Here is a 21,967-nt window from a genome sequence, read left to right as displayed (position 1 = left end):
CATGACGTCGTCATTAATATCGATTTTCGTAACTCCTCCAAACGAGAGGAGTAGCGCCTCCCAAACGAGAGGAGTAGCGCTAAAATCGATAGTGATAACTTGGATTAGGGTTCGTGTGGACGGAAATCGACGTTATTGGCCTCCGGGCGGCATCCCAGAGTGCTGCAGTGACCGCTCTGGACAGCAATCTGAACTCGGATGCAGCGTGCAGGTAACAGAAAAGCCCCGCGAACTTTTGAATTGCATTTCCTGCTTGCCCAGCGTGGAGCTCTGATCAGCACGGCTGGCGATGCAGTCTCAAATCCAAAAAAGAGCTTCAGCATGGACCGTACGGGAGATACTAGGTCTGATCGCTGTATGGGGAGACAAATCTGTTGTATCCAGCTCCGTTACAGAACACGAAACGCCAAAGCGTTTGAATAAAAAACTGCAGGATACACAGCGCTGCGTGACAAGCGTAACGGGAAGCCAGAGACTCAAATGGACGCTCATGAAGGGAGGGAGGGGGTACTGAGGACTCCAGCTATCCCACAGTCCACAGCAGTCTATGAAAATTATTTGCATTATTGGCAGAGCTCCCAATGTCTGTAGGGTCAAACACAGTGTCTGGCGTGGTTCAGGGAACAGCTCCTCAGTTTTATTTCCCCCCCTCCACAACGTGAAAAAAAAGGGTAAGAAATCATTCCTTGACTACTTTCTATGTCACCCTATGTGTACTGAATGCTGCTGTAGTAGACGGGACGCTACAGCACTGAAGAGCAGTATCCGCTCCTCCCCTCTCTGGTGGTAGACAGTTCTGCAGACCTGCCCACCATCCAGGAGAACCGCCTAAATGCTTAACATCGAGGGCAACATTGCTACCGCTAGCAGTAGATAGGACAGAACGGCTAATAACAAGCTTAATCATTGAAACTTGGGGCTGAAATTTTTGCAATCACATTTGGGATTGACTCGCTTGGCAATGAGTCAATTCCTCCTTATGGTATCTAAAAATAGAGTCCATTCTGCCTGGACTGTCATAGCCCCGGAGGCTGCCTCCAAGTGCCTCCCCCCCACATCATTTTCTCTCACTAACAAGTCTCTGTTTCTTATTCTGGTATTCCTTAATACTTCATGACACAAACGGGGGAGGGGAAATGACACGGTAGCCCAGGAAGGTTGAGGGAGGAGGAAAGCAACGGGTGTGCTTCTTGCAGGGGCAACCCCTGTGAATACTGACACGGAGCACCTGTGCTCTCTGATACACTGGATCTCTGTTACACTTGCCTATTATTCTAGGCAGGACAGTGCACCACTGACCGCTCTGGTCCGCAATCCGAACTCGGATGCGGAGTGCCGGTAAACAGGGAAATCCCCGAGAGCTTTACAGTGACATTTCCTGCTTTCACGTGTCCAGCTCTGATCACCACGGGTGGCGATGCAGTTCAAATGCAAAAGTATCTCCTGCATTGAACCTTACGGGAGATAGCAGATGTTATCGCTGTATGGTGAGACAAATCTCTTTTATCAGAGCTCCGTTAAAGAACAGGAAATGCCAAAGCCTTTGAAAAATAAACTACAGGATACACAGCGGTGCGTGACAACAGTAACGGGAAGCCAGACACTCAAACGGATGGTCATGGAGGGAGGGAGGGGGGGGTAATGAGGACTACAGCTACCAGTCTCCACAGCGGTCTCTGAAAAATATTTGCATTTTTGGCTGCGCGCCCAATGTCTGCAGCGTAATACACGGTGTCTTGCGTGGTTCACGGAACAGCTCGTCAGTTTTTTTCCCCCTCCAGCACGGTAAAAAAAAGTGAAATAAATAATTCCTTGAGTACTGTAAATGTCACCCTCTGTGTACTGAATGCTGCTGGCAGACGCGATGCTGCTGCGGTGAAGAGCAGTATCCGCTCCTCTGCCCCTCCCCAGGGGTAGACGGCTGCCCAGTGATTGCTCCTGGCTGAGTGTGGCCGGGGGCTCCGGGTGAAAATGGGAATGACTCCCTTTTTCTGACAGTGGATGGTACAGAACGCCTGGTAACTGTCTTCATCTTATCACCTGGGGGCTGAGCTTCATCAGACCCCTTCCTCTCTTTGCGTAAAGAAAAGATTCTGAACTGCATGGACTGTCATAGCCCATGGTGGCTCCCTCCCCCTCATTTGATCTCAGTAACTACTCTGTGATTCTTATTCATGCATTCTTCATAACATCATGCCAACAATGGGTGGGGGGGCTGCTGCTGTGGTAGCCCAGGTAGGTGGGAAGCAACGGTTGCGTTACTTGCAGCGGCTCCCTCTGTGAATACTGATGCGGAGCAGCTGCGCTGTGCTACACTGATTTTAATACACTGTATCCTATTCTTGTCTGGACTGACTCTATTTTTATTAACCGTAAAGGGCAGGATTGACCAGTCCCAAGTGAGTTAATCCCCATTTTCCTTTCAAAAAATTTACACAGGGTTATTATCCGTTCTGTCCCATTTACTGGTGAGTGTAACAAAAAGAGGGGAGATGGTAACAGTTTTCTGCTGTTTCCAGTAGTACTGTACCATCTACCACCAGGAAAGGAGCAGAGCGGATTTTCAAGTAGCAATAATCACACCTCAGATTAACTTCATTGGTTATGATACTGCCACTGTGCAAAGCTCTAATGCTCCTCAGTGCTGCAGATTCGCCTCTGTCAGTAGCATTCAGTAAAAGAGGGTGACATTGTAAGTACTCAAGGATTGCTTTATTTAACTTTCATTTCTCGTGCTGGGGTAGGGGAAGGAAACTGAATAGCTGTTCCGTGAACCATAAAAGACACCGTGTTGTAAGCTACAGACACTGGGCGCTAAGCCAAGAATGCAAATAGTTTTTAAGAGACTGCTGAGGACTGTGGATAGCGGGAGTCCTCAGCACCCCCGTTCTGTCCTCCATGATCCCCCGGCCCCTGATGCAAATGTTAATGGTCACGGGGGGTTCTGGGTAAACGTTCGTCAGTCATCCTTGCTCCGGGAAAAACATCAGCAGACAGTCCTTTCGCACATTTTTCTCCTGGATTGCCCTTGCAGAAACAATAGCACGGCAGCACTAGAGACCGTCGGCTTTTTGTTTTCCCGTCACCATTTGTGTACTAGATGCCGTGGAGACAGAGGCGACACTCGAGCGCTACACACCAGCATTCAATTGCTTTTGCAATGATAGCAGAGATGGTTACCAGTCGTTCTGTACCGTCTACTGCCAGAGAAAACTGGCAATGACATGACGGTTATCTCTCCTTCTCTAAACTGTCCACTGCTATCATGAGTGCCCCTGGCTAAAATCAGCCGGGGGCGCAACGCAAAAGCAAACTTGGGATTGACTCACTGGCCACTGAGTCAATCCTCCCTTATGCTGTCTAAAAATAGAGTCAGTCCTGACTACAAGAAGAGTCAAAGCAGCAGAGAATCCTGTGGCACCTTACAGACTAACAGACGTCTGTTAGTCTATAAGGTGCCACAGGATTCTCTGCTGCTTTTACAGATCCAGACTAACGGCTACTCCTCTGAAGGAAGAATCAAGTGTATTAGAAGAGCGCAGCTACTCCAGGCTGTATTAACAGGGGGTTCTCCCTGCAAGAACCGCACTCATTGCTTCACTTCTCTCCCAACCCTCTGCAGCTACCTGTGGCAGGGCCACCCCCCATTTCTGTCATGCAGTCGTGAGGAATACAAGAATAAGAAACATAGACTTATTTGTGACATAAACGTGGGGGGGGGGGGTCACTTGGAGGCAGGCAGTCGTGGCTATGACAGTCCAGGCAGGACATACTCAATTTTTAGAAACCAGAAGGGAGCGATTGACTCTGCCCCAAGTGAGCCACTCCCAATTTGGGTTTCAGAACCATTGTCACAGGGGCACTCATGATAGCATCGGACACTAAACTGTGATGCACTGGCCAGGTAAACAGGAAAAAGCCTGAATCCCCGCGAACTTTTGAATTCCATTTCCTGATTGTCCACCGTGAGGGTCAGCACACACACAGGTGACCACACAGAGCTCATTTGCACTCGTCACAATGCAGTCTCCTGAATCGAAGAAGAGCGCCAGCTTGGACCACACAGGAGGTTCTGGATCTGATCGCTATCTGGGGTGAGGACTCAGTGCTCACAGCACTGCGTTCCAAAAGACGAAATGAAAAAGTTTTTGAAAGAATTTCAAAGTCTATGGCTGATAAAGGTCACAGCAGAGACTCCCTTCAGTGCCGAGTGAAACTGAAGGAACTTAGACAGGTTACCAGAAAGCCAGAGAAGCAAACGGAAGGTCAGGCTCTGAGCCGAAAACATGCCGCTTCTATGCTGAACTACATGCAATTTTGGGGTTCAGCGCTACCAGTGCCCCACCCCTGTCCGTGGATTCAGACTTTGGATTGAAATATCAAGTGTTTCTGAGGATGTAGCCGAGGGGAAGATGGAGACGAATTGAGGATGAAGATGACCGTGGTGATAGCACACAGCAGTCCGTAAAACCCAACAGCCAGGATCTTTTTGAGACCCAAGAATCACAGTCCCTGCGCTCCCAAGCGAGAAGCCCAGACAGTGAAGCCATGGAAGCGACCTCCGGTAAGTGTCCCTTCATTCTGTACCAAACACGGATTAAAACAAGACGGTTTTTGTAGATCGCATTGACACCAGGGCTTTTGCTGCAGTCGCAGCCATTACTGTTACAGGAAAATTTCGTTAACATGTCTGGGGATGGAGTGAAAATCCTCCAAATTAATGTCCATGAATCGATCGTGGAGGAACTCAAAAACCCTTATGCTATATGAGAACATTTCTGGCCAAGACAGCCTTCTCCGTTCCCCCATAGTAGGTAACTTTTCAACGCCTTGCATTTTGCAAGACATTTGGTACTGCAGGCATTGAAGGCATTGCACTGAAGGCATTGCATAAACAAACGATCTGCCTCCTGCGGTGCTATTGTCAGGAGAGAGATATCATCCATTGTTACCTTGTAGAACATCAGGAATGTAAACAGGGGGCAGACATGGCGATTTTGCTACTGGCCAGAGCGGGGGGATGGGAGGAGGGATAGCGACGAGTTTTCAGCGTCTGGCAAGCAGGATTCTTCCCTGCTACCAGCAACGCGATGCGGGGGGTGATGTAGGGTGATCACTAGCAGTGATCGTATATGATAGGAGCCATGCGCTGTTGGTGGATGTGAAAGAGGGGGGTTTGGGCTTTGCAGGCTCCTCTTAACAGGAGCAAGGCATCATATAGATCACTGTGTATATGAACGGCGGAGAAGTCAAAATTTTAAAAGCCTCACTTACCATCGCCGCGTGGACGTACGTTTGGCCGTACCTGCGTCTGTGTGTGTGCCACACCAGTCACACAGACACTGAATATTTAAACGCTACAAAATGCGACCTTGTATAGAGATCACATGTGCTCTGTAAGGTGGATAGTGTTCTATGTGAAAGAGTACTATCATTGCTCTGTAAAAGGTATCTTTCCACATACTTATCACCCTGGTTTGCCTTCCCCATGCAGCTGCACATTTCTCAGAAGTCCCTATGCCATCACGAGGGTGTGCTGTGATACGGCGGAGGAAGAAGAAGACGCGAGATGAAATGTTCACAGAAATTATTGAAGTAACACGCAATGAGAGGGATAAACAGAATGATTGGAAGGATGTGGTAGCAAAGTACAGGAAAGATGCCAGTGAACGATCTGAGAGGGCTAGGCAGGAAGACCAGCGTTGGAGAGAAGAAACGCTGGATCTGCTGCGTTCTCAAACTGAAATCCTCCAACGCATGGTGGAGCTTCAGGAAGAGCAGCACAGTAGCAGAGTGCCACTGCAGCCCCTGTATATAACTCTCCTGCAAGCCCACGTCCCATATCTCCTCACCCAGACGTGTAAGAACGCGTGGTGGAAGGCTTTCTGCACCCGCCTACTCCTCCACACCCCTGCAGAGTTCAAGGAAAAGGCTGTAATTACGCTACACATGTGCTTAGTAGCCTTTCCCTTCCCCCTCCTTCCAAAGCACAGCAGTCAGGGACCTTCCCTAATTCTCTGCCTTTTTTTATAGTTCCTTTGTAATACAGAATACATCGAAAGGGGGAGGGTGGGTTGCTTACAGGGAAATCTAGTAAGGAAAACTCATGATTTTTTAACAGATGCATAATTACTTTTAATGATAATAAATGATTTTTAAACGATACAGAATTTATTTCCTTCGCCAACCTGTAATGAAAAGGGGGGAGGGTGGGTTGCTTACACTGAATAAGTCCATCAAGTGCGGAGGGTTCATCAAGGGGAAGCAAACAGTCACACCGTACCCTGGGCCGTGCTGAAACTTGTTTTCAAGGCTTCTCTGATGCGCAGCGCCTCCAGGTGTGCTCTTCTAATCGCCCTGGTCTCTGGCTGCTCGTACTCAGCGGCCAGGTGATTTGCCTCAGCCTCCACCCAGCCATAAATGTCTCCCCCTTAGTCTCACAAAGATTGTGGAGCACACAGCAAGCAGCAATAGCAAGCGGGACATTGGTTTGGCTGAGGTCTGAGCGAGTAAGTAATGATCGCCAGCGACCCTTTAAACGGCCAAATGCACATTCTACCACCATCCGGCACTTGCTCAGCCTGTAGTTGAACAGCTCCTGACCACTGTCCAGGCTGCCAGTGTATGGCTTCATGAGCCATGGCATCAAGGGGTAGGCTGGGTCCCCCAGGATAACTATAGGCATTTGAACATTCCCAACGGTTATTTTCTGGTCTGGGAAGTAATTCCCTTGCTGCAGCCGTTTAAACAGACTAGTGCTCCTGAAGACGCGAGCGTCATGAACCCTTCCTGGCCATCCCACGTGGATGTGGGTGAAACGTCCCTTGTGGTCCACCAGTGCTTGCAGCACCATTGAAAAGTACCCCTTGCGGTTCACGTACTGGGTGCCCTGGTGTTCTGGGGCCAAGATAGGGATATGGGTTCCATCTATGGCCCCACCACAGTTCGGAAAAAACCCATTGCAGCAAAGCCATCCAAAAAAGAGAGGAGAATTTTCCAGAGTCACAAACTTTCGTAGCAGCAGCTTAACGATTGCTTTGGCTACTTGCATCACTGCAGCCCCCACAGTAGATTTGCCCACTCCAAATTGATCCCCCGACTGACCGGTAGCTGTCTGGCGTTGCAAGCTTCCAGAGGCTATTGCCACTCGCTTCTCCACTGTGAGGGCTGCTCTCATGTTTGTATTACGGCTTTCAGGGCAGGGGAAAAGCATTCACAAAGTTCTAAGAAATGCTCTTACGCAGCGAAAGTTTCGCAGCCACTGCGAATCGTCCACACCGTCAAAACAATGCGGTCCCACCAGTCTGTGCTTGTTTCCCGTGCCCAAATTCGGCGTTCAATGGGTAGTAGATGCCCCGTTAATAGCAGTAGCTCCAAAACGCTGGGGCCAGCGGTTAGGAGAATTCTGCTCCATCTCGTCAGCTGCTGTCCTCGCCGCTCAGCAATAGCTGCCCTCCTCCTCTCCTCCTGCCTTTGCAGTTCATTGTTCAGTATAGTCAGCACGAGGGTACGCGAGGTGTTGACAACGGTCAGGATACCGTTTGTGATCTCAGGGTCATGATGCTGTGCATGGCGTTTGCTCAATGCACTCCGCGAAAAACGCGCAAAAGGGTTGTCTGCTGCCCTCACAAAGGGAGGGGTGAGGCTGTACCCAGCACCACCCGGGGCAATGTTTTCTGGCCCATCCCATCAGGCACTGTGCTCTCAACACGGAAGTGGGAACTATGGGATAGCTGAGGAACAGCTACCCACAGTGCACCGCTCCTGAAATCGATGGTAGCCTTGGACCATGGACACAAGCAATCGATTTTGTGATCGCATTGTGGACGCGCAAAACTGATTTTATAACATCGGTTTCGTAATATCGGTTTAAACTACTTCGAAATAATCGTGCAGTGTAGACGTAGCCTTGAACTCAAGTGCTCCATCTCCAAAGGGAAGTGCTCTAACCAATGGGCTACTGATTCCATCTCACATTATACAATGTGAAGCAGCTTTAGTCGGAGAGCTTGAGAGAGACATACCCCAGAATATGCTATGCCCAGTGGTTAGGGCACTCACCTGCAAACATAGGCGGCTCAAGTTCAAATCCCTGCTCTGAATCAGGCAGAGTATGGATTTCAATCTTGGTCACCATGGGGCTATCAAGTATAAGAGAGTGGGGCCCCAACAGCACCTCCTCCTCCCTGAATGGCATTTCCAAATATCCTTGAGGTTTTTATTTTTTAAAAAGCAGTTAAAATTCCCAAACTCTAAACAATGTGTTTACTTTCATTTTGTTGATAAAACCATTACATTTTTGCTTTAGATCAACTTGCACAGCTCTAGTTGTGTTTTGCTTACCGTCACACAGCAAGTGAGCTGAAGGGCTGGTAGCAGAACCTCACACTCCCACTTCCCAGCCAGATCCCTAAGCCATTAGACAAATTGTATCTCTTGCTATTAATGACCTTAATATACGTCTGATCCTAAATACATGCTGTGAGTCAGTACTGGCCACTCATTATTCCCGCAGGTTTTGAAACACAACAAAACCTGAGAGTAAACATAATTAGTTACTAGGATTTACTAACATCTGTAACATGGTTTTTGCTCCTAACCTACTGAGGGAAACATATTTAAAGTTACACACAAGGACTTAGTTGCAGGATTAAGCTGGCTGAAATCCTCCTTGATTAATTTTCTTATCTATTTTTTAAATATTTTCTCAAATGTCCAGGCTGATTCAAGTAGTAAATAAAAATAGTCCTCTGTTTCTCAAAAACAAGACCAATGAAAAGGAAGAAAAGAGAAGTCAATAATTTCACTATTAGTCCCAGGCTCAGGCATGGTTCAGAGCAATGTATACAATATTGAACAGCAAACAGTTTAAAGACAAAAACCCTTCAATAACTCATACATTTGTCCAGAATCACTGGCTGCTTCAGTGATCCAATCTACTTGACCAAAGGTCAGCCAACAGTTCCCGGTTATTCATCTTAAAGGGGCATATTAATGTTTAGCATATCTGGCACCTAAATACCTTGCAACACTAGCTACAACAGAGCCATGCAAACATTTGTTTTCACTTACAAGTGACACTGTAAATAAGAAGCGGGCAGCATTATCTCCCATAATTGTAAACAAGCTTGTTTGTCTTAGCAATTGGCTGAACAAGAATAGGCCTGAGTTGGCTTGTAGGCTCTAAAATTTTAGATTGTTTTATGTTTGAGTGAAGTTCTGTAACAAAAAATACTAATTCTACACCAGAAAGTTGCACTTTCACAATAATGAAATTGCACTGAAGTACTTTTATGAGGTGAATTGAAAAATAATATTTCTTTTATTTATTTTTACAGTACAAATATTTTTAATTTAAAATAATATAAAGTGAGCACTGGACACTTTGTATTATGTGTTGTGATTGAAATCAAGATATTTGAAAATGTAAAGAAATTCCAAAATACTTATAATAAAATTAAATTGGTATTCTATTACTGTTTTACAGTGTGATTAAAACTGTGATTAATCACAACTATTTTTTTAAATCTGGTAACATCTGTTTGCATTAGTCGCTTGCATTAACTATGATTAACTGACAGCCCTAACGGGAAAGTTAGTAGTAGTTTTATTTAGTGTACTTTTGAGTACTAGGAAAACAGACAGATGGAAGTGATTAGGAGTAGACGTTGACACCATACAAGGAATTCTACATGCAAAGCATCAGACAGATGACGAAAGACTGAACACACACACACACACACACACACACACACACACTTCAAGGGGCATTGTTGATTTTTTTACCATGGTTTTGTTGGTTTTTTTTTACCTTTTATGTTTACAATTTTTCACCTGCCCGTGACTAGACATAAAAAGTTGAAAAAGGCAAATTTATAAGCACTAAGTAAAACCAAAGTATCACCCTGCCCGTTCAGGCTCCTGTGTTTATACAACATCAAGCTAGTCACAGTGCTAGTTGCACTGTTGCTGCTCTATATAGCATCTTTGGAGGTCTGTATACGAAAGGAACACCTTGTAAAGAACTGCATATTGTAACATTAAATACCAAACTGAGAAAGTCGATGATTCTAATGAACACCACCAAGGGCCCACTACTACTTCTCCTCTCCTGATTTTTAAAGATAAGGATCTACTCAGAAGGTAAGAACTAAAGAAACTGCAGTCCATGTAAGGACACTGCTTTAACTTCTGTAAACAAATACCATCCTACACACATTCTTAGTCTATTGCAGAGAAGCATCGAGCATAAGGGAAAAAGATAAGGCAGATCCAAGCGTGTACCGTACAATCTACCATTATCCCATCTTTCCCTTGCAACTCTCCAATGGAACACAATAACACTTCCTAAAACCTTACTCAAGTTTGCTTCTCAGTCACTTTTAATGCCATTCCTTGATTGCACCTTTGGAACCCACTTCTGCTGGGGCTCATCTGATCTTTATTCTGGATCTCTTATTCTATAATGCTGCAACACTCAAATACTCAATACACCCAGCAGAAAGGTTCCTCAAATGCCTGTGCCTTGAAGCTATTCTTTGTAAAGTAGGAGTCTCATGATTCCGTACAGTTTTCACTTAACAATTACATCAACACAACAAAAACAGAAGAAGTTGGAATCAGTGTTTTTCTCAGAAAATCCCCAAGCTCTGTCTCCAATTCTCTTTCCGGATTACTTCATTTTAGCTATTTGTAATAAAAATGGCAGTACGGCTTCAGGTGGACAACTGAGATCATCCTGCCCTAACCCCAACTCTGTGGTATTCTGCTACTTGTGGCAAGATAGTAGGAGGAACTTCAGGCCACTTCCCATGAAGTTAAGAAATATAAGATCTGGAATTTAGTTCCAGTGAATGAGTGGGTTTAATTCTATGGGGAGAGATTATGTCAGCTAAGCAAGGGCTTAAAAAATGGATAATTGTGATACAGATTTGAACCTTTGGTCTTTTGAGTGTGGCCCCTAACCAGTTATAGCTCTGATGATCTGGATTTGATACGTGGTGTCCTAATAAAAGAAAGAGCATGTCCTTATTTTATGGAGGGAATATTAAGTCATTTATCTTGGAAGACAATGTATTAATATTTTTGAGATGATCTGAAGTCCTGTGGTAGAAGGCTACGTATAATAATTTTCTGTATTAAGTGCATATCTTGGCCTTCTCATGTAACCTGCCTAAATAATATATTTTTCAAGATGAACTATTTGTAAATTGACCATATGTCTTAGTTCTTCATATGACGTCCTATTGTCCCAAGACTTTCTTTGTGGAAAGTTGTCAGTTCTTCATTTAATCATTCTCAGCATTTTTTTTAAATTACAATTTTTTCCCAGGATGGAATGCCACAGGTTAAAATAAGTGAGAGCGGGGATACCTCCTTCTTCACTCCCTGATTTTGGCTACTCCTCATCCTCCTTGACTGATGCTATTAGAGAGTTTTGTTTTCTGTTTCTTTCTGCTCTACTGACTGCACATTGCTATTCTGTTCTGTATTTATCAGGAATGAACAACCCAGTGGAATAGCTGTTGTACAGGGCTTGCAGGGAAAAGCTAAATGAGTGGAGACACTACCTAAGCTTTTCTTTTGCTCAAAGAGAATGCTAATGGTATGTTCAGTTTCATGATAAACTCTCTCAGAGCTCCAGATTATTGGAAAACTTCCTCTCCTCTGACAAATATGCATAAGGCTGTTGAGTCAGAAGCTGTCAATAGCAGCACCAGCACATACTAAAATGGTATTAATCTGTTTAACAAGAATATTTCACAACCCCCAAAAATGTTGCCACTAAACCATCCTTTGTTTTCTTTTTTACAAATATGCCACCTTACCTATTTGTGCCAGATATTTTTGTTGTAACCCAACCTGGAGAAGGGACACAGGTGCAATTGCCTGCCAGAGAGCCTCATTTCCAACAGCCAGCCCCTCCCCTTATACATTCTGGGTCTCACATCTACCAGCACCAGTGTCAGGTCTCGTAGGAAAGGCCTAAAACCCCTGCTTTCCTGCAACAACTTCCACCTAGGAAGAGGGAGGTACTGGCATAATAACTTTTTCCAGCTGTGCTGCCACTCTGATGTCATTCTCATTCATAGAACCACCTCAGTACAGTAACTCTTCACTTAAAGTCATCCCAGTTAACATTGTTGCATTGCTGATCAGTTAGGGAACATACTCATTTAAAGTTGTCCAATGGTCCCTTCAGACATTGCTTGGCAGCCGTCTGCTTTGTCCACTGCTTGCAGGAAGAGCAGCCCCTGTTGCAGCTAGCTGGTGGGGGCACGGAACCAGGGCATACCAGCAATCCCCTTTCAGCTTCCCACTCCCCTAAGTTCCCTGTGCAGCAGCTGCCCAGCAGGCTAGCAATCAGCACTTCAGCTGTCCCTCTCCCAACTGCCATGTGCTGCTCCTGCCCTCTGCCTTGGAGCTGCTCCCTGAGCCTCCTGCTTGCTGAGCAAGGGAGGGGGATATGGTAGCGCTAAATGTCAGGCTGTCCCCCTCCCACCTGCTCCTGCACCCCACTTACCGCTTCTCCATATAGAGCAGGGAGGGGACAGGGACACAGAGACAGAGAGAGCTTGGGGCAGCAGGTGCTATCTCAACTTCTTGATCCACTTAAAGACAATGCACTTAAGAGTAGGTCAGCTTACTTAAAGGGGCAGTGTGCATCTCTCTCTCCCACACACAAGGTGTGTGTCTGTCTCTGTCTGCTACGCTTTCTCCCCTCTCCTCCATTCCTGCTGCCTTGTAGAATGTGAGAGGCTACATTAACAATGTGTTAACCCTTGAGGGCTCAGCCCAAGTGCTAGTTCATTCCCTGGGAAATATCTCACCCTCTTTCACGCTCTAACTTCACCACCTCAACCAAGCTTCACAAGCATCATAGCTGTGAACAGTATTAAATAGTTTGTTTAAAACTTATAGTGTGTGTGTGTGTCTATATAATATATAGATTTTTGTCTGGTGAAAAAAATTTCCCTGGAACCTAACCCCATCTATTTACATTAATTCTTAGGGGAAACTGGATTCGCTTAACATCGTTTCTCTTAAAGTCGCATTTTTCAGGAACATAACTACAATGTTAAGCAAGGAGTTACTGTACCAGGTTCCAGTTTTCTAGATTTGCTCCACAGAAGCTGCTCAGAAAGCCAACAGATTTCCTCATCCTGTTAAGCCACATACCCCTCCTCCAGCTTACCACAGACTGACATATCTGGGGAGTCAGGAAACTGTGCCAAACCCTCTCAAAGCAAGTTCTATTTGTGGACTACAATAACCCCCTGCTCCAGCCTGACTCCACCATCAACTTCAGGATTCGAGTCCATCATCCATTGACTCTACCACCATTTGCTTTGCACAGCAGATTTTTATTGATGCCATTGTTACTTCTTGACTCATCATGATGCCCCCAATCTTCCTCCTAATCTTTATGTGAATTTTCCCCTCATTGCCTGTCCTTAGCCTGTCACTCATCTCCCAGTGTTTCCCTCCAATCATTTCACCCCACTACCCTATTGTGCCCTTCCAGCTCACTCCCTCCATCTAATCTCAGCCATTCTCAAATCCCTCATCAACTCCTTCACTCTCATTATCTCAAAAAAAAAAAACCCCACTATCTAATTAACTAAATAAATTTTAAGTAGCAGTAGAAAGAGTAGGTGGGTGAGGTAATATATTTTACTGGAGCAACTTCTGTTGGTGAGAGAGTAAGTAACCTGTAAACAATCATGAAATGTATTAAGAAAAAATTCAAAATCCACTATTCCTTAGGGAACACTTTATACCTCCGAGATGTATGGTTAACATAACAGAGTAGCCATGTGATTTACCATAATCTTTTTCCTCTCCTTTTCACACTGCCCTTATTGTTTGTCAAGTCACTTGTGTGTCATGTCTGAAGTTAGAGTGTAACTTTGCAGAGCAGAGAATGTGCTCTTCTGTGTATTTACACAACATCTAGAACAATAGAGCCCTGATCCTTGATTGGGGTTCCAGGCAATGCCATAACCCAAATAATAGTAACAATTGTGTCATGAAGGAGCATAAGGGCTTGCAGACTAATTCTTCAATCTCCTTCCTACCAGAACTGCTCTGCAGTTCTTCCCTAAATCTCTTTTGGTAACAAATCAAAATCAAGCAACTATGTATCAGCGATGTGTGCACCACTAGACTGCACATGTACTACCGCTTATAGAGCACCCTCGCCACAAATTTCAGATCTGGTATAAGATTTCTTTCAGAGCCATCTACGTACCACTACATTTGGGAGTGCTCGGATCTAGGTTTTTGAATCATGCCAATATCTACACCTAACATGGCAGCTGCATGAGTAAAGTTGGATTAGAAAGGTTGCGTGGAGATAGGGAGACTTATGTGAATGAAGAGAAAAAAGTTTGAACACCAGACTAAAGTAAGATAAACGGACAGTAAAATTTCTGCAAGTCTCTACTGAGAGAGAATCTATTTGGTCCTATTGTTGCTTCTTTTCTTTTATTTCATTATTCGTGCTGCCCCACTCTCTCTGGTCAAAGGAGAAATTTTTAAAGTGTGTGTGTATTCACCAGTGTCTCATAAAGTAATAAAAAGGAATGGACTAATAGCTCCCTTTAATCCCAACAGTGCTTGGATTTCATGATTTAAGTCTTACACTTCAAGCTGGATGTGATTTTTTTTTTTTTAACAATTATGATGATCACCATCAAAGTGAGCTTGCTCACTAGGCAGGTTTCCCCAAAGCCTTGCATGGTAGTTCTCTAAATAATCAACTAGTAGCTCCACCTAGTGTCTTTTTAATTCACCAATGAAACAAAACGCTAAAAGTACTCACTATTGACAAAACATAAGCAAACCATAAAAACACTATTTTCAGCTGGACAGTAGCCACAAATGGCATCCTATTAGGATATCTTCATTAAAGGCAAAACCATATTCTGTTACTATCGTGATCAGAGCCAGCCAGCATTCCTCCAACAAGGAGCAAGTAATGGCTTCAGCACTGTAAATATAATATATTCAGTGTGAAAACAGTTTTGCTGCTATCCTGAAAAGGTGAATGGTGCTTAAATTGTTTATATGGGAAACACACTCTACTATATTTAAAATTAACTACACAGAAAATTACCCTTAAGCCTGATAGAGCTTTTCTGGAACAGCATGACAGTGAACTTTTACAATCACTGAACAATTGTGACCATATAAACAGGAGATTAATTTTGGCCACACAGAGAAGTGCTTCTCTTCTCCCAATGGTTAATTTAAAATGTCTCTCTAAAGTGATCGAAGACGAGAAATGATCAACTATCCAGCAGTCTATTAGTTTTACTAGTCTTTCTCTCAAAAACTTTTTAAAGGCTGGTTTACCACTATGTATCTGGAGATTATCTTGCCCCTTCAACCAACAGAAGTTGATCCAATAAACGAGATTACCTCACATACCTTGTCTCTCTCATGTATTTTGAAGCATTTATCTTTTTAAAATAGCTATAGCTCCACTCAGGTTAGTAACAGTTTTAAACTAAACTATAAGCTATTCAAGGTAAAGTTAGAACACACTAATATAAAGTATGCAAAAAACATATTTTATATACAGTACTTTGAAAGAGAATATCTAATATGGGAGAGGGGAAAGTTTAAAGACAGCATATTGTATCCTAAACTGAGCAAATTAATTTAGCATCTTATTTTATGGGCTATTAAATTTGCTACTGTACCTAAGGAGAAAAAAAAAATCCTGGTTCTTGTTTACACTCGCAAAACACAACGTTTACTTATTATTCCCAGAACAATCTACTCCAATATAGTTGACACCTGTTTTAAACAATCACCTGTTCTAAACTGCTGGGCAGGGGAGGGGGAGTGTTTCACCCTAGTGGTGATAAAATATATTTCAGTATATAGAGTATGTACTGAACTCTCTCTCTGTCATGATGAGCGGGGGGGAGGGGGGAAGGAAGGTGTTTACAAGGAAATTATATGCATTACATGCAAAGCAGCTTTAAATAACCTCAAACTTTCTTTTCACAGTCAGTTGAAATTTATGCTTATGACTCATCTATTTTAAAAGTATTTACAACTGCAGTCCCATGACTGTATAAAAACATACTGCAGCATAGAAAATGAATTTAATAAAATGCATAAGAGAATACTCTCTGATGTTTCAAAAATAAAAGAATACTCTAATTTTCAATAATTTAGCAGTTGCTATCATTCCTCATTAAAAGCTTTCAAAATCCTATCTGAAACAAGCTGATACAGAGAAATTAAGAGCAGTAATCAAGCGAGAAAAGATAGACCAGCTGGGTAGATATCAAGTTGGCAAAACGTGAATACAGTTCAATAGCAGAAACAGATGCTGGAGCTTTTGAAAAACCCTGCAGGAGATACTGATGTATTTTCTTCATATAATACTGAACAACTGAATGGAAGTCAAAGGAGAAAAACTGATAAGAAGAGGAAAAAAAAAACTGCCAGAAAAAAACTAACTATAAAACAGAAACCTGCAATATTTTTTTCATTATATCAAAACATTCAATATATGCACCTTCATTTCCTCAGTATTCGTGAATATGCCAATATATCAGTTAGAGCTTGCTACTGAATTATATGGAGACTTTGTCAGGGTTAGGTTTAGTGTGTGTTTGTTTCTATCTACCTGAAGCTGCACAGACTCTTAGGAAATACTTTGTTCTGTAATCTCATCCTAACATAATGCTCTCTTTCAGGCAAGTGGCTCCCTGAGGTTGGAGGAAAGCACACACACGGAAACGTTACACAAGCATAAATGCAATTCAAAGATCCATTTTGCAAAAGAAACATTGTTTTCAGAGTTTCAAGACCTCAGCAACAAATCCTCTGCCATCAGCTGCAGCTTGTCCTAACATATGCTTTGTCACGGTCAGTTTCTAATTACATTCATAATAATGCAATGGCTTTGATAATCCTACCTTCCATGCCAGCTGCTTTTCTTGTCACTCCATCATGCCAATAAGTTGGCTGCTGTAACAAATCAAGATAGTGCAAAACATCATCTTTTCCCTGCATCTGTCATCTTCCTGAAAGCATTCTCTTACTGCCGACTGCTGGGAACCAGAAAGTCTATTTGAATTCCAACAGCTCCCCTTTCGCATGATTCAAGTCAGGTTAGGTGGGCATGCCTAACATGATTCTTTCCGTCATTTATTATGCAGCTGCTACACCGTCGGTGTGGTAACCACTCTGACTTTATCTGATACGTCAGTCTCACAGATCTGTACCTCGGTGCAAACACACATGAGCCGTAGCAGCGTCCTGCATTTAATGAGCATTCTCTCTGGCTAAAAACTGTGTATCTGCAAATCAGTTTCAAATCCTAGTGTTCACATTGTCCTCTAATGCTAATGTAAAGGTTTAGGCTTTTTTCTTTTTTTTAATTTTTGTCCTTTTTGTTACTTTCTCTCAGAAAGCACAATTTGTCTCCTGCACACTCTCAAATTAGTCATACTTTAGTTAAATGTTTGCTGATTTGTCTGAAACTACACAGCACCTTTACAGTGAAACTCTCTGCTCCAAAGATACTTTTAAAATAATAGCACTGTTTATTCAGATTCTCAACTCTGCTTCACTATAGGGATGGGTTTTACAGCATGCATCTCAGCAAATTATATTCACATCTCTTCATTCTATTGAATGGCTCCCTAACGAGGGTCTGGTGGATTTGTAAGCAAATTTGTCTATGTCAACCTGTAGGTGACTTTTGTGTTTGATTTTTATGCATTTTAGCAGAAGACAGTTCTCACAATTCTGTGTTACTAGCATCTTAGTATCCTTAAAGTGATACTGTACTGCAGTTAAAATAAGTGAACACAAGCTGATCAGTTTCATTCCCCAGTCTGTAGAAGGCATTCCACAATGATTAAAGTTCACTTATCCAGTTGTGAGGGTCTTGTGAATAAAAGGAGATGGGATCTGTTTTGTTATCTTTTAGTTAGAATATCTTGGATGGGGGGAAAAAACATGCAGGCGTCACTGATTTTAAAAAAACCTTTAATAGACATTGACACATACACATCAATCATCTACCAAATTTCATTAACTGTGTCTCATCCCACCACTTTTGTCGGAGAGTCACTGGAATTCAGAACCCAAGTGTTTTAAGTTTAGTGCCTCTGCTTGTCAGTAACTGAATTAACGAGTAAACCTGTACGGAAAGTGTGAATGTTGAAATCAGAAAAAAAGTGACATTTTAAAAGGACACAAAAACAACTGGCCGAAACTCTTAGTCACGTAAGTGAAGCAGAAGGGAATATGGGGAGAGCCATTCTTAGGGAAAGGTTTTGTTTGCCCCTTTTACATGTGGTAGGGTAGGACAGGTGGTGGGGGAGAGCAAAGAGGAATCTGTGGAGCCTTCCCCTGCTCTCTAGACAACCATGTAGCAGTGTTACCAACTCACAATTTTATTTCAAGACTCAGAATATTTGGGTTTTTTTTTAAAATCCCAACTCCTGGAGTCAAACAATACATGAGAATCTCAGCTTTCTTTTTTTAAAAACTGTTTCTTCTCTGCAGTCATGAAGACTAAAGGCTGAAAATATGCCCCTAATTGTACTCTAAAGCAGAGATGGGCAAACTTTTTGGCCTGAGGGCCACATCTAGGTATGGAAATTGTATGGCAGGCCATGAATGCTCATGAAATTGGGGGTTGGGGTGTGGGAGAGGGTGAGGGCTCCAGCTGGGGGTGCAGGCTCAGAGCTAGGGCTGGGGATGAGGGGTTGGGGTTGCAGGAGGGTGCTCTGGGCTGGGACCAAGGGGTTCGGAGGGTAGGAGGGGGATCAGGCCTGGGGCAGGAGATTGGGGTGTGGGAGGCAGCCAGGGGTGCAGGCTCCAGGTGGTGCTTACCTCAAGCAGCTCCCAGAAGGGGTGGCATGTCCCCCCCTTCGGCTCCTATGTGCAGGTGCAACCAGGCAGCTCTGTGCACTGCCTCGTTCGCAGGAGCCACCCCTGTAGCTCCCACTGGCAGCACCTGCGCATAGGAACCGAAGGAGGGACATGCTGCTGCTTCCAGGAGTCGCGTGGAGTAGGGAAGCCCCAGACCCCACTCCCCGGTGGGAGCTCAAGGGCCAGATTAAAATGTCTGGAGGGCCGTATGCAGTCCCTGGGCCGTAGTTTGCCCACCCCTGTTCTAAGGGCTCAGAAATCAGAAAGCAAATAGAAAGATTTCCCAATTTTTTAAAATCTCATGATTTTTAAGGCACTTCTGTGATTGTTTTTAGGCCTGTTTCATGTTATTTGAATATTTGGGGTTGGCAGTACTCTTTTAGTGTCAGGTGCAACTGCGAGAACTGCTCCCTCCCAAAGGGAGTAAGGACATAATAATACAATAAAATAATAATAATAATAATGTTACATTGTATTACATACATATATTATGTCTTCACCCAAACCCCCATGCACTGGCTAGCATAGGTGGCCACCCACACAGCAGGGAGCATGGCACAAAGCCTCAGTATGCCTGGGAGCTCCAAGAGGCTTTCTGTCTCCTGGAGGCAGGCTACCTCTAAGTGTTCCTGAGAGCTGCTATGGACTATGGTTAAGTGGCACAATCTACACCTGAATGAGCTAACGTAACATGATGTCGTTTATCTCAGGTACAATATTTCTGGTGCACTAGGAATAAAACGTCCTTTTAGAAATTTCATGTAAATAAGGCAGAATTGCTACATCTGCTCCCCTGTTTGATTAGCTATCAACAAGCTAATTTTGCATTCAAGGCAACAGTCAGTCCTATCATACAGTTGCAAAGTGCACAGCTATAAAGTGCCTATCTGAAAATATTGTCAGTTCCTTTTTGTTCACTGTTCAAGTCATTTCAGAAGTGAAACAAACTAGACAATAAATGAAGACTGACTTTGAAATCCCTATAAATTTAAAATACCTAAAAGGACATGCTTAATATATCATACATCTACCTGCATCACAATTTTCAAGCCATGAAGACAGCAACATGGAATTTATATGTTATTTCACAAAAGAATAGTTTTAGCCCACAGATCACATAGCTTGGAATTTAAAGAGCATACTGTTTTCAGTGATAAAATACCCAGTAACTCACTGTAGGTTGATTTATATTTGAGTGAATTTTAAACAATATGAGATTACAAATGCCAGGACCCCTTTCCCCTGTGGAATCCACCATTTTAGATCTTATATGCTAAGGAAGCTCAAAGAAAAAATTGCATTAAACCCATCTGGGAGAACTGTAAAAATCTCTTGGAAAAGGTACTCTTTACTTCATAGTTTTGAGAATCTTGCTGACTCAATAGTTATGATTCAGGGGAAAACAGCCTTCAAAATCTGAGAATTTAATAGGTGAAACCAGTATGAGTTATTTAGCATTCAACTAATAAACAAGAATAGCAGCTGATTTTTGGCCATACCTGAATGCTGTCTAGAAATACATTTTTTTCTTAGAAGGAACCATACTTAGGGCCTGATTCTGTAACTGGATACAGTGCCAGTGCAGATGGCAAACAGGTATAAGAACCTGCCCATATGGGGATCCATTTGCCTTAGTGGGAAATTTCACATATTGCATGTCAAGCTCCGAACCCTATTCAGTGTGCTACTTGCACAACACAATTAGAGGATTTTTTTCAAAGGGCAAGATAAATTAGGTTATTGCTACCCCTAAATTTACCCTTTAGTTATATTTAACAGGGCTAAACATATTTGTCTTGCTCCCGCTCTAACGTAGAGAAGCATCCTGTGAATCTGCATTCACTACCTTTACCCCCGATAGTGCGTTGCTATTTTCATTTAAAATAGAGCAGTCTCCACAGGAAGAATATAATGTAAATAAATGACAAACAGGAAGTAGTGACCTAGTGGAATTTGTGACAGAGAGACCCATTGGTGGCAACTGGCAAAGGGTGCACTGTTCCTTACAAGCAATTCCTGTCTCAGAACTGATGAACTCACTACATCTAATCAGGGAGTCAAATAAGTATTGAGTTTGGTTTAGTTTAGGTTTGGGATCAGTTACATTAAGTGTGTTCGTGTTCAATTCTGGTTCAAGCATCACAAAAATAACAGTTGGTTATGGTTTGAACTGGTTCAAATCAAATGTCAGTTTTATTGAAAGTAAATTAAAAAGAGATAGCTGGCACTTAACATTGAAACTATTTTGATGTTTGACCATTTACTTAGTTTTTATCTTTAACTTTACCTGAGTTTTCTTAGTGTTTTTGTGTTGTCAAATACAATTTGTCTTTAAAGGAACAAGTTGGTTGACTGAATGGTATTTTAATACCATGTTCTAATATTTGCTGTATCACATTGGACCCCTCAGATGGGAGGATGGGTTTGAGTTTGGGACATGGTTCCTGCCCCAAGTAGGGCCACTGCAGGAAAGAGTTGCCCAGGGCATTGGAGAGAGGTGGGAGAAGGTCTGTCTAAGGGGGAGAAGTGTTGGGGAACCATTACCTTTTCCCTTTGGTTCCTTTGAGTTATTGTTAACGTCTAGGACCAGGGAGCATTCTTCTTTCCCCAGGGCAGTCTCAGACATGTACCATCTCTAGGGCTCCCTGCAGCCTCATGTGCAGGCAGCTCCTGAGCATCCCCTCTCTCTTCTTCTGTTCTCATTATACTGGGGCAGGGTATTTATCCATGACGGGTAGCACCTGAGGTCTCTACTGAAAGTTTGTAACTTATCAACACTCACGGTGTGATGTGTGTATGGGTCCTATTTAAGAAATAATGTAACTATATTGAAAATTATATCCTTATGGCCTTGGAGTGAAAGTCACCAGGGAATAATGATGATGGTCCATTCAAGCCACCCCTCCCTGACTAGCCAATTACATAATGTATGGCTCAACTGTGTACCTGTGCATCAACCCAGAAAAGTCAATGGACAACCATCAAAGACAAACCATAAGCATCAAAACCACTTTGAGGTAAAAAAAGAATATTATAACAGACGGGGAATCACTCTGTC

General features: G+C 43.3%; 1 protein-coding gene and 1 pseudogene across 3 annotated transcripts in view; both read right to left on the bottom strand.

Moving 5' to 3' along the window:
* LOC116822169 (dystrophin-like) overlaps positions 1-21,967 on the bottom strand; it is an 836,401-nt gene that overhangs the window by 635,761 nt on the left and 178,673 nt on the right. Inside the window, exon 1 of one of the 3 annotated variants that reach the window (XM_075059861.1) lies at positions 16,941-17,087. The exons of 1 other annotated variant lie outside the window; for it this stretch is intronic. In XM_075059861.1, coding sequence (XP_074915962.1) covers positions 16,941-17,037 — 97 coding nt within the window. In that variant the 5' untranslated portion in view covers positions 17,038-17,087. Of the gene's footprint in view, positions 1-16,940; positions 17,088-21,967 lie in introns of those variants that run through there. One more of the 3 variants, XM_032775843.2, reaches the window with a different exon arrangement.
* LOC142046169 (U4 spliceosomal RNA) lies at positions 2,499-2,628 on the bottom strand (annotated as a pseudogene).

This window comes from Chelonoidis abingdonii, chromosome 1, assembly GCF_003597395.2.
Source record: "Chelonoidis abingdonii isolate Lonesome George chromosome 1, CheloAbing_2.0, whole genome shotgun sequence".
In the NCBI taxonomy this organism is placed as follows: domain Eukaryota; kingdom Metazoa; phylum Chordata; order Testudines; family Testudinidae; genus Chelonoidis; species Chelonoidis abingdonii.
This window is presented reverse-complemented; position numbering and strand designations above follow the sequence as displayed.